This window comes from Ailuropoda melanoleuca, chromosome 2, assembly GCF_002007445.2.
Source record: "Ailuropoda melanoleuca isolate Jingjing chromosome 2, ASM200744v2, whole genome shotgun sequence".
NCBI classification, from domain to species: Eukaryota; Metazoa; Chordata; class Mammalia; order Carnivora; family Ursidae; genus Ailuropoda; species Ailuropoda melanoleuca.
This window is the reverse complement of record NC_048219.1, coordinates 99,783,529-99,795,637: the sequence shown is the minus strand read 5'-3', so window position 1 is coordinate 99,795,637 and position 12,109 is coordinate 99,783,529. Positions and strand designations below refer to the sequence as shown.

Here is a 12,109-nt window from a genome sequence, read left to right as displayed (position 1 = left end):
GTATAGGGGGAAGTACATCTATTCCATCTTGTCTCTAGAAGAATACATTAGACACACCTTAGTAGCTTTTTAAAAGACTAATGCTCGATCTTCATCCTGGACTAATTCAATGAGAATGGGAGAGGGGTGGGGGAGGTAAGTTGCATCAATATAAAAAATATTTACATGTTATTCGAATGGCAGCCACCATTGTGAAGCACTCTTTGAAGAACCTATTTTCTGCCACTGATGAGTTTTGCAAGTAGCTTTTTGACCCAGTCTGGCCAATAAGACAACGAAGGAAAGTTCTTTGTAAGGTAACCTTACAAAGGAGGTTGTTCTTTTGTACATTGTCATGTATTGGTATGAATTTTGAAATTGCTACAACCATCTTGTTAACAGTCTACAAAGACAGTTAATACCAGGAATGCATCACTTTCCAGTCATAATTTAAATGGAAGAATAAAAACAATAAGACAAATGATAAAGATATATGCATGAGTTCATGTGGCAACAATATACAGTTACAAAAATACTGTGATTTTAGCCTGAAAGCAGAAGCATTTCAGTCAAAGGTTTTCCTTAATGTCATCTTATTTATTTATCTTTTTTATTATTATTTTAGAGAGTGGGGGGAGAGAGAGAATAAGAGAGAGAGAGAGGTGGGGAAAGGGGCAGAAGAAGCAGGCTCCACACCCAGCACAGAGTCAGAAGAGGGGCTTCAGAGATCATGACCTGAGCCAAAATCAAGAATCAGATGCTTAACCAACTAAGCCAACCAGGCAGGCACCCCAATGTCATCATATTTATTATATTACCCTTTGAACCATCTGAATTAAAGTTAGACTCTGGTTTTGTTTGTTTGTTTTTTTAAAGTTTATTTTTTAGTAATCTCTACACCCAGTGTGAGGCTCAAACTTATGACCCCGAGATCAGGAGTTGCATACTCTACCAACTGAGCCAGCCAGGCTCCCCAAGTCAGACTGATTTTTAAGTAGCGTGTAACACGTAAACTCTTTATCCAGAATCAAGTCATTGTTGTGGAAACAGTTGCCAATTTAATAGAAGAGGACAAAAGTTCAGGAGCTCAAACATCTGAAAGTGTATTGCCTACCAGTGTTGATTTCCTTTTATTTCTCTTCTAGAAACATGATCAGGGGCAAGTTCTGTTGGATATAGTCTTCAAGCATCTTGATTTGACTGAGCGTGACTATTTTGGTTTGCAGTTGGCTGACGATTCTACAGACAACCCAGTAAGTTTAATCTGCTGTATTTTGTTTCATTTCACTTTTTCTCTCTGTTCATAATATAAAGTCCTTTCTGATTTATAATGTTTACTAATCTGATTAGTGAGGGTTGTTTTTTTTTTTTTAAAGAATTTAATTAGAACGATTAGAGGTAATTCTTTTGCCTTTGTTCCTCATTTTCTTGATGTTTTGAATTGTAAAGTTTTTTTCCTTAAGGTTTTCATAATTATAAGTCAGTCTGTAAATCTAGTACCATTTTCTTTATGTGTCTCAGACAACTGAGATGTAAATCTAACTCATGATACTTGACTGAAAGAGAAAAGTGGGCATGAAGGTTAAAATATTAATGCAATATTAAAATATTGAAGTAAAATATTTTAAAGTGTTAATGTATCTTAGTCTTACATAAATTAGCCTTCATTAAAATGAAATCAGTTTTTTGTGGCATTCATGGCAATCTGTTTCTAACTAAAATTCTTAATTTGCTAAATGTAAATTTTCCAAATAGGAAGATTCAAAGGAGACCCTCCCAAATGAGATGGAGATTAAATTTCACAGCTCTACATTTCTTAGGCATTAAGTTACTTAGGTTATTACTAATTCTTTAATAGTTGCAATCATGATTCTTTTTGTTGGAAAAAAATCACATTATAGAAATAGAAGATAGCATGTGATGAATAACAGAAATGTTGAATTCTTTAAAAATTTATATGCTTATACGGATAGGGTCTTTTACAAAAGAATATGATATTCTTTTGATTAGTACAGGAGAGTGACTGTTTTGAAGGAGACCTTTTGTATATATAGTTTAGAAAATTAGAATCATTTCTTTAGAAATCAGTTTGTAAGGGCATATTAATAAAATGGCTGTAGAAAATAAAATAACTCTTATGTGAAAAGTAGAGTTTCTGTCTCTCATTCTTGTTCTCTCTCTCTCATAGTCAGAATCCTAGGTTTCTTTCTATTTTTTTTAAGATTTTATTTATTTATTTGACAAAGAGAGACAGCCAGCGAGAGGGGGAACACAAGCAGGGGGAGTGGGAGAGGAAGAAGCAGGCTCCCAGCGGAGAAGCCTAATGTGGGGCTCAATCCCAGAATGCTGGGATCACGCCCTGAGCCAAAGGCAGACGCTTAATGACTGCGCCACCCAGGCGCCCCAGAATCCTAGGTTTCTGAATGAGTGGTTAATGGGAAGTAAATATGAGATGTTAAATGTTACTTTTTCTTGGCATCATTTACTGATTTTGTATGAAAAACTGAGGATGATGTGGATAAAAGAAAGCAAGAGCTGGCTAGTCGTAGTGCAAAGAAATCCTTTTGTACCTAACTGAAATGCAAACAAACTTTCCCTATAAGTTGATGCTTTCACCAGAGACTGGAGCTTCTACGTGGGCCTAGAGGAGGAGTATTATTTCTTGATAAATAAACAGATGTGAAAATGGAAGTGAGTAGAAATGTCAGTAATGTAACCTTTCCCAGAAAGATAAATGGTGAGCTAGGCAAATTCCCCGAAGGTGTCTGCTATACCTCACTTTGTGCAACGTTGAGCTTAAAAAAAAAAATACTAATAATTCTTAGATTATGTTGCTGACAGTTCTAGTTCCAACCCTCTAGCCGGAAGCCTGTCTGTAGATTGATCAGAGAAGTGATAAGACAACAAAGGAGAAAGAGCTACTACTTACCACGATTGTTTCTGCCGTGAGTGTGAAAAACCATCACTTGTGACACAGTATTCTAGAAGGGCTAATACTGAGATCACATATATTATAAAAGATAAGAAATCCTGTTACGTAAGTTTGTATATGTAAGACATTTTTATTCTAAGGCAGTTACAGCAGGAAGAATATGGAGAAGCTGAAGTATTTTTAGCTGGGTTGATCTTTTTGCAGTCCCCTGCTTTTTCTTATTTTGTCTTACTTTTCTGTCTTGAGCTTTCCTACCCAAATAAGATATATTCCTAGGTCGAAGGGTCCAGTTGCTAATGACCTAAAATAGTTCTTCCCCAAAATTTAGAATTAGAATTTCAAAGACCCAGAAGAAGCCTTAGAAATTATCTTGTCTAACACCCTATTTTTCGTGAGAAATTATCCTAATCCAATGGGATAAAGCCCAAGTTACTTGCTGGCATTAATGGAACTAGTCTTGTGTCTCACAGCTCCCCATGTAGGTCTTTTCCACGGTACTACAGTTTCAGTATGTAAGTATTGAGAATAATCTGTGAAATGCCAAAATGCCAAGGGAGGGCCTGTAGACAGCACAAATGTTGTAAGTAATGTCCTGTTTCTGATTGTCAATATGAAAATACATCAACACTTTGAGGATAATTAATGGACTGACAGAGGGATGCCATTCTGAAAAAGAGAAAGGAGTAAGGGGCTAATGTTTATAAAACATCTAATGTGGACTTGTTTGTAAACCTAATTCTCAATTTTATGAATGTATAATTAAAATATTTTTAGGATAAAAAACTGAGACTTACAAAACTTGTCTAATGACATAGATAGTTAAGTAGCTGAGAAAGGATTTGAACTTGATTCTGACTCAAAAGCATATACTCCTACTACAAGATACTGCTTCTCAAGAGATTATGATATATAGATGCACAGAACTTATAAAAATGAACATGTTGAGGAGAGGAGGTGTTCATGCGGTCAAATTGCCAGCATAGATCAAAAGAAATTGGGTTATGTTCTATAAGAATTAATCCTTGTCAGTCCTTAGTTCAGAGTTTTTTCATTTCACAGTTTGTTTGTTAATAAATACCTGTATATAGCTGTAAATAAATATATATATTTTTAAAGATTTTAGATTTTATTTGAGAGAGAACAAGAGAGGGAGAAAGAGCACAGAGAGAGGTAGAGGGAGAAGCCGACTCCCCGCCAAGCAGAGAGCCTGATGTGGGACTCAGTCCTAGGACCCTTAGATCATGATCTGAGCTGAAGGCAGACACTTAACCGACCGAGCCACCCAAGTGCCCCTGTATATATGTATATGTATATGTGGTGTGTGTGTGTGTGTGTGTGTGTGTGTGTGTATATGTTAGGTATATATGTATGTGTTGCGTGTCTGCGTGTGTGTGTAATGGTTTTAGAGGATCAGAGCTAATACTCCCTTAGGCACATAAACATTGAAATTAATTTAATTGGACTTAAAATTGATAAACTAAAAAAAACACCAGATGTTTTATTGTGATCTTGTACATAACAGATACGGACTTAGTAAGTTATCCTTTTCTTTAAAATCTTCTTGGGGGGGGTGTCTGGGTGGCATAGCGGTTAAGCGTCTGCTTTCGGCTCAGGGCGTGATCCCGGCGTTATGGGATTGAGCCCCACATCAGGCTCCTCTGCTATGAGCCTGCTTCTTCCTCTCCCACTCCCCCTGCTTGTGTTCCCTCTGTCACTGGCTGTCTCTATCTCTGTCGAATAAATAAATAAAATCTTTTAAAAAAAAAGAATCTTCCTGGGTAATGAGTTCTAGTACAACAAGCAAAATTACTTAAGAGCTTTGACTCTTCAAAATTTCTTTTGTTTTCATTAAAACCTATTTATCACAGCTTTAGGTCTTAGCATAATGTATGGTTTAATATAGTATTCAGTGAATGTTTATTGAATGAGCAAAATAATGAGTAATGTGGTTACAATTCATTATGCATAATTTCTTTATAAGCAGGTAAAGGTGGCTCTTCCTTATTGGCCTTTATCAGTACGATATTCATCGGAACCCTCCAATTATATTATTCATGTATATTAATTTTTTTGTTTTTTGGGTTTTTGTCCCTAAAGTGACTTTGTGTCGGTCAGTGTGGGATGAAGAATAGATTATCAACTGTTGTTGACTTGTTCTTTCTACAGTTTCATCCTTTTAATACTTTGTGCTGTGGTTATGATCTTTTACTCTTTACTACTATTTCTGTATTCCCTATCCTTGTGGCTTTCAAACCTAACTTATATCAGAATCACATGGATACTTCTTAAAGTACAGATTTCTGGGCCTTATGCCTAGAGTCTTTGATTCAGAAAGTCTGGTGTGAAGCTCAGGAATTTACACTGCAAATAAGTTCCGCTTATATTAATGCTGTTAGTCCAAGGAGCCATGTTTTGAAAATCACTGCTCTAACCTAATAAGCTAACTAAGGTTACTGAAGTAAGAAATAATACTTACCGAATAGCTTGGTCTGGTTTTTGGAGATTGTTTTTATACACTCAAAATTCTTGAATTCATTCATGTTTGAGAAACTATAGGAAAGGTCACATAGAGGATGACTCATATCCACAAGCCTCATTTTAGGACAATATGATTGCTAAAATGCTTGCTTTTATTTCACATATTTCGGTATATCTCTCATATTTTAGATTTCATCTGTTTTACTGTAAAATCTTAGTTAGACTTTTACTACCTATTGTATAAATGTCTTAGGTAGTTTGCCGAATGTTGGATTTTTGTTTCTGGTCTCTTTTAACCCTGTTCCATTTTGGGAGGGAATGACAGATTTGGGTGCAGAAAAGTGTTTCAGAGAGAATCAGCATCATGTGTAATGTTTCAGAATGAGGAATGAGGAATGTTGTATTTGAGGAACTGAAAGAATATTTTAATAATCAATGAAATACAGAGCAAGGGGAGAATGTGGGCCTAAAATGAAGTTTGGGTAGTATTCCAGGTTATGGAATACTTTTTAATCTGTAAGATTATACTCACCTAAAGATTTATTTATACAAGTTTCATAGGACTTGTATTTTAGATATACCACCCTGGTTACAGTGTGGCTAGTGGCATATAGAATTGCAAATTGAAGATTTTGGGAGATTGGAGCCTCCTGGCATCAGAAGGCAAGGGAAAGAATATTTTTGTTATCCAGTTTCAATAGCTGTCCTACTTCTGGTTCCCTCTCTAATTCTCTTGTTTAATTTCATTTCGTTTTTCATTTTCATTTCATTTATTGTTATGTGTGTGTGTGATTGTTCCGTGGGTTGCTTCAAAGGTGAGCTTTTACACATTTTAAAATCCTGTATTTATGTTATTTAAAAATATTTAGGCATTCTATTTTAAAAAGCATAATGTTTCTGTAGCAAAATGGCAAACTGAGTGTATATTACTAGCATGTATTAAACACTGTGCACTAAGTATTTTAATCTTACCAAATTTAATCCTAACAACATAGCTGGATACTGCCACCCCCATTTTGCGTATGAAAAAAATGAAGGTATGGAGAAATGAAATAACTTGTTCAAGATCACCAAGTTAGTGAATGGGAGGAGTTCCAGGGGTGTGTCTGATTCAGTGGTGAGCAAGGTATGGTTGGGGAGCAGGGTGGGGAGGCTGTGGAGACTAAAGGGAATTGTTGGGAGGAGGTCCCCTGCTGTAGAAGCAGTCAAGTGGGTCAGCTCATTTCCTACCCACAGGCCATGTGGTAAGCAATTAGCAATGCTTACCCCTAAGTTTACCATTAAGTGCGAGTACTTGACTTAGAGAGGCAAGTCACTGTCTCAGGGGGCTGGTGACACCCAGTGAAATGAAAAAAATCCCCTTTCCCCAGGAGACTAGCTAGCTATAATATCCTACTGGCAGCACAATCTGTCTGTCTTTCACCAGCTACTGGAGTCAAGCTGTATATCCTGTCTCTTCTCCACAAGTAGGCAGGCACGTAAAATATTCATAAAGGAGCTTGCAGGGAATTTTAGCCTTAAAAATAAGCACTCAACAAAATAGATACCAACATTTGAGGAAAGCCAACAGAAAGAGACGCACCAAAGTCAGCAAATTTTACACTTATGGAAATGGGAAATGTATAAAATAGAAATATTGGAGATATTTATAAAATATTTTGTAAAAATTTATAAAAATGAAAATAGTATCACTCTTGGAGTTAATGTGGAGATGTGAATTTTTACATGGAAAGCACTTAGAACATGATTGAAACAAAGTAAATACTTGATAAGTATTAATTTATCAACAAACAAATGAAAAGGACTCTAATTTACATTGGAATGATTAGAGAGGATATTGTATCCATGCAAAAGAAACAATGAAAGATTTTGGAAATGAAAATATAATTGTCACAATAAAAAGCTCACTGGTTAAGATAAGTAGAGTAGGTGCTGTAGAAGACTTAATGCCTCAACATTAATAGAAGCAACAAATAAATAATACAGAATATTTTAATAATAAAACAGGTTTTATCAGGCAATCACATAGCCTCCTTGTTTTTTTAAATACTACATTTTGGGAGATACAAAATTAACTTGCAGATATGAGACATTTTGAAGATTTAACAATAGACTCTACAAAGGGAAAAGAATGAGCAGTTAATTTTGAGAAGACTATAAACAGAACTCCAGGCCTAAATTGAAATTCCTTCAGGATTTGATTGAGTTGATGAAGTACTCATCCCTAACAGCTAATTCTTCTTTTTTTTAATTTAAATATAATTGCCTGTAACATTTTATTAGTTTCAGGTGTAGAACATAGTGATTTGATATTTGTATATATTATGAAATGATCACCACAATAAATACAGTGAACATCCATCACCATATGGTTACAATTTTTTTCCTTGTGATGAACTTTTAAGATCTGTTCTCTTAGCAACTTTCAAATGTACAATATAATAACTATCATTAATACAAAATGCTAACTATAATTACCATGCTATGCATTAAATCCCAGGACTTCCAGTTATAAAATAACTGGACATTTGTATTGTTTGACTCCCTTTAGCATCTCATGCCTGCCCTACGTACCACCTCTGGCAGCCACTTACTTGTTCTCTGTATCTAAGAGTTCAGCATTTTGGTAGGATTTTGGTTTTGGTTTTGGTTTTGGTTTTGTGTTTTTACGTTCCACTTGTAAGTGAGATCATAATGGTATTTGTTTTCCCTGTCTGATTTATTTAGCATAATACCCTCAAAATTCCATACAAGTTGTCATAAATGGCAGGATCCCCTTCTTTTTTATGGTAATATTTCTGTGTGTGTGTATACACACCCTATCTTTTTAATCCAGTCTTCCATCAGTGAACACTTAGGTTGCTTCCATATCTTGACTATTGTAAAATAATGCTTCAGTGAGCACAAGGATGCAGATATCTTTTCAAGTTAGTGTCTTTGTTTCCTTTGGATAAATACCTGAGTGGAATTGCTGGATCATATAGAAGTTCTATTTTTAATTTTTTGAGGAACCTCCATACTGTTTTCCACAATGGATGCAGTGGTTTATATTCCCACCATCAGTGCACAAAGGTTCCTTTTTCTCTACATCCTCACCAACACTTGCTCTGTCTTGTTCAAGGCCAATATTTTCTTATTTTTCTGTCTCTGGATGATCTGCTCACTGATGAAAGTGGGATATTAAAGTCCTCTACTACTGGGCACCTCAGTGACTCATTTGGTTAAGTCATCTGCCTTCGGCTCAGGTCATGATCCCAGGGTCCTGGGATTAAGTCCCACATCAGTCTCCCTCTCCTCCCTGCTCTCCCTGCTTGTCTCTCACTATCTCTGTCTCAAATAAGTAAAATCTTAAAAAAAAAAAAAAGTCCTTTATTCTCATTTTATTGCTGTCTTTTCATTCCGTTAAGTCTGTTAATACTTGGTTTATATATTTATGTTGTCTGTTAGGTGCATAAATATTTACAAATTTTATATTTTGTTGGATTGACGCATTTATCATTATATAATAACTTTGTCTCTTATTGTAGTCTTTGTGTTAAGGTTTATTTTGTCTTGGTATAGCTACCGAGCTTTCTTTAGGTTTCCATTTGCATGTGATGTGGCTTGAAGGTGAGGTTTCCCAAGGAAGAATTCTTGAGACGTCATTGGTACAAAAAGGTGGTTTTTATTGAAGCACAGGGACGGGACCGCGGGCAGAAATAGCTGCTACGGTGGGATTGTAAGGAACAACTGATTACATACTTTAGAGTTGGTGGAAGTTAAGACAAAGGGAAGTTTCTGAGAGGTCTTTCATATGCTAAAGAAGACTGCTGGGATCCCAGAGGCCTAGTCAAGCTAAGATTGGTTTTCCCTCTAGCAAAGCATTAGCATTAAGACAGTTTGGAGTTTCCTGAAAGAATTCATACTCTGTCTGCCTCAAGTATTTGTCAGTGGGCTACAAGTTATAAGAAAATTTAATTTTATGTGCTTTTCCTTCTGCCTTTGTTCCCCACATCACATGGAATATCTTTTTCCATCCCTTCACCTTTTATATCCTTATATATGAAGCAAGTCTCTTGTAGGTAGCATATAGATAGATGGGTCTTTTTTTCTTGCAATTTTCTTTCTTTGCAATTTGATGATGTTTTATAGTGGTATAGTTAGAGTCCTTTCTCTTTATTTTCTGTGTATTTACTGTAGGTTTTTGCTTCGTAGTTACCATGCAGGTTACATAAAGCAACTTATATTTTTAAGCCTATTTTAAGTTGGTAACAAGTTTAAACACATCCTAAACCTCTACGTTTTTACCCTCCCTCCATTTCATGTTTTTGATGTCACAATTTACATCTTTTTACTTTGTGCGTCAATTAGCAAGTTATTGTAGTTATAGTTATTTTTACCAGTTTTATCTTTTAACCTTCATACTGGCTTAATACCTAATTAATCTGAATTTTACTATATATTTACTTTTACCAGTGAGATTTATACTTTTCTGGTTTTTTGTTACTAATTAGTACCCTTTCAGTTTAAGGAAATACCTTTAACATTTATCCAGTGGTGATGAACTTCCTTAGCTTTTGCTTATCTGGAAAACTCTTCATCACTCCTTCAATCCTGAAGTGTGGTTCTGCCATGTAGAGTATTCTTGGTTGTCAGTTTTTCATTTCATTCAGCACTTCAAATATGCCATTGTCTTCTGGCCTGCAAAGATTCTGCTGAAAAATCTGATAGTCTTATGGGATTTCCCTTTTAGGTGACACGTTGTTTCCTTCTTGCTGCTTTTAAAATTCTCTCCTTGAAAAAAAAAATGTGTCTTAAGTGGGTCTCTTTGGATTCCTCTTATTTGGAACTCCCTGAGATTTTTGGATCTGGTTGTCTGTTTCCTTCCCCAGGTTAAGATAGCTCTCAGCCATTATTTCTTCAAATAAGTTTTCTGCTCCTTTCTATCTCTTTTCTATTCCTGGGGTCCCTATGATATGAATACTGAAGGGCTAGGTATTGTCCCATAAGTCCTTTAAGCTGTCTGTACTCATTTTCATTGTTTTTTTCTTTTTGCTGCTCTGATGGGTGAGTTCTATCTTATCTTTGGGTTTACTGACTTTTTATCTGCTTCATTTAAGTCGGCTATTGAACCCTTCTAATGTATGTTTCAGTTCATCTATTGTGTTCTTCAGTTCTGTGACTTCTTTGGTACTTTCTTGTATTTTCTATCTCTGTTGAAATTATCACTGTGTTCATCAGTTCTTCTGAGCTTGGTGAACAACTTTATGACTATTACTTTGAACTCTTTGTCAAGTAAATCACTTACTTCTTTTCATTAAGGTCTTTTTCTGACACTTTCTCTTGTTCTTTTGTTTGGAAGTATTTCTGTTTTGGGGGGGGTTTGCTTTTCTTTCCGTATTGGTTTCTGTGCATTAGATAAATCAGTCACCCCTCCCAGTGTCAAAGAAATGGCCTTATATTGAACCTTATCATTCATCCCTGCCCTAGCTCATGATTTCCCAAGCAGCCTGTTTTATTTTTAGTGGCTCCCAGTAGTTAAAGGTGTGCCACGACCTGTCAGTGTCTCAAAGGGGAGTGTCTCAGTCAGCAGCTAGATTCAGGCTGATTGGGAAGCCAGACCCTCCACAGCAGCTTTTAAAGTATGCAGATACCCCTCTTTTAGGGGAATACTGGCTTTTCTGTGTGCTCCCTCCATGCTGAGCCCTGGGGCGATAGGCAGTTAAGAACTGTTTTTTGTTTGCTGCTGTCCCCCTTTCACCTGCGAACACAAGCCCTGCAGGCCCTCACAGCCAAGCCATCAAAGGGTGTGTTCTCCGGGCAGCAGACACAAGCTCCTTTCTTAGCAACACTAACAACTTGGGTGGGGCAAGAGTGTACAAAGATGGCGCCCACCATCTTCTTTCCTTGGAGAGTGCCTAAGTAAGTTCTTAATATGTGTGCCAAACTGTAAGCCTGCCCCTAAGGCCAAATCTTCAGTACAAGCAAATAGGCCTCTTTCACATAAAGACTTGGGATGTGTTTCATTCTCCTGTCTCTGCATTCTGCCCTGGTGGCCAACCAAGCTGTAGCCAACCAAGAACTGTTTTTCCATTTGTTATTAGTCCCACTGGACCGATGAACACAAGCCATGAGGGGCAATAGAACCAGATGATAAAGGGGGATTCCTTGGGCAGCAGACATAAAACCTAGGTCACCAGACATATATACAGGCTCTCCATTGGGAGACACTGGTGATCTGGAGCACAGCGGAGGGAGCTCTTGAGGATAGTACCTGCCCTCTGAGTTCTTTTGAGAGGATTACAGTCAGCTCTTAGATGTGTGGGTTTGTTGTTGTTTTTTTTAAGATTTTATTTATTTATTTGAGAGAGAGAGTGCGCGTGCCCACAAGTCGGGGGTGGGGGAAGAAGCAGAGCGGGAGGGAGAGAGAATCTGAAAAAGACTATGCTGAGCACAAATGTGATGCTGGGCTTGGTCCCATGACTGAGAGATCATGACCTGAGTTAAAACTAGGAGTCAGACGCTTAACCACTTGAGCCACCCACGTACCCCTAGATGTGTATTTAATTGGAAGCCTGCTACTCTGACCACAGCTATAAGAAAAGCTAATAGGCCACCTTCACAGAAAAACTGGGTGCCTCAATTTGTTGTCTCTCTCCTGTACCTCCTGTGGGTTGTAGCTGGTTAAGAACTTTCTCCATTTGTTAGAGTCCTGTGGGACCTGCAGTCTTTAGCCCCACT

General features: G+C 36.9%; 1 protein-coding gene across 5 annotated transcripts in view; it reads left to right on the top strand.

The window, feature by feature from the left end:
* Nucleotides 1-12,109, top strand: part of PTPN4 (protein tyrosine phosphatase non-receptor type 4) — a 205,956-nt gene that overhangs the window by 77,235 nt on the left and 116,612 nt on the right. For all 5 annotated transcript variants that reach the window (XM_034654399.1, XM_011222837.3, XM_034654397.1 and 2 more), the window contains one exon: nt 1,125-1,232. In XM_034654399.1, the coding sequence (XP_034510290.1) occupies nt 1,125-1,232 (108 nt within the window). The remainder of the gene's footprint in view (nt 1-1,124; nt 1,233-12,109) is intronic.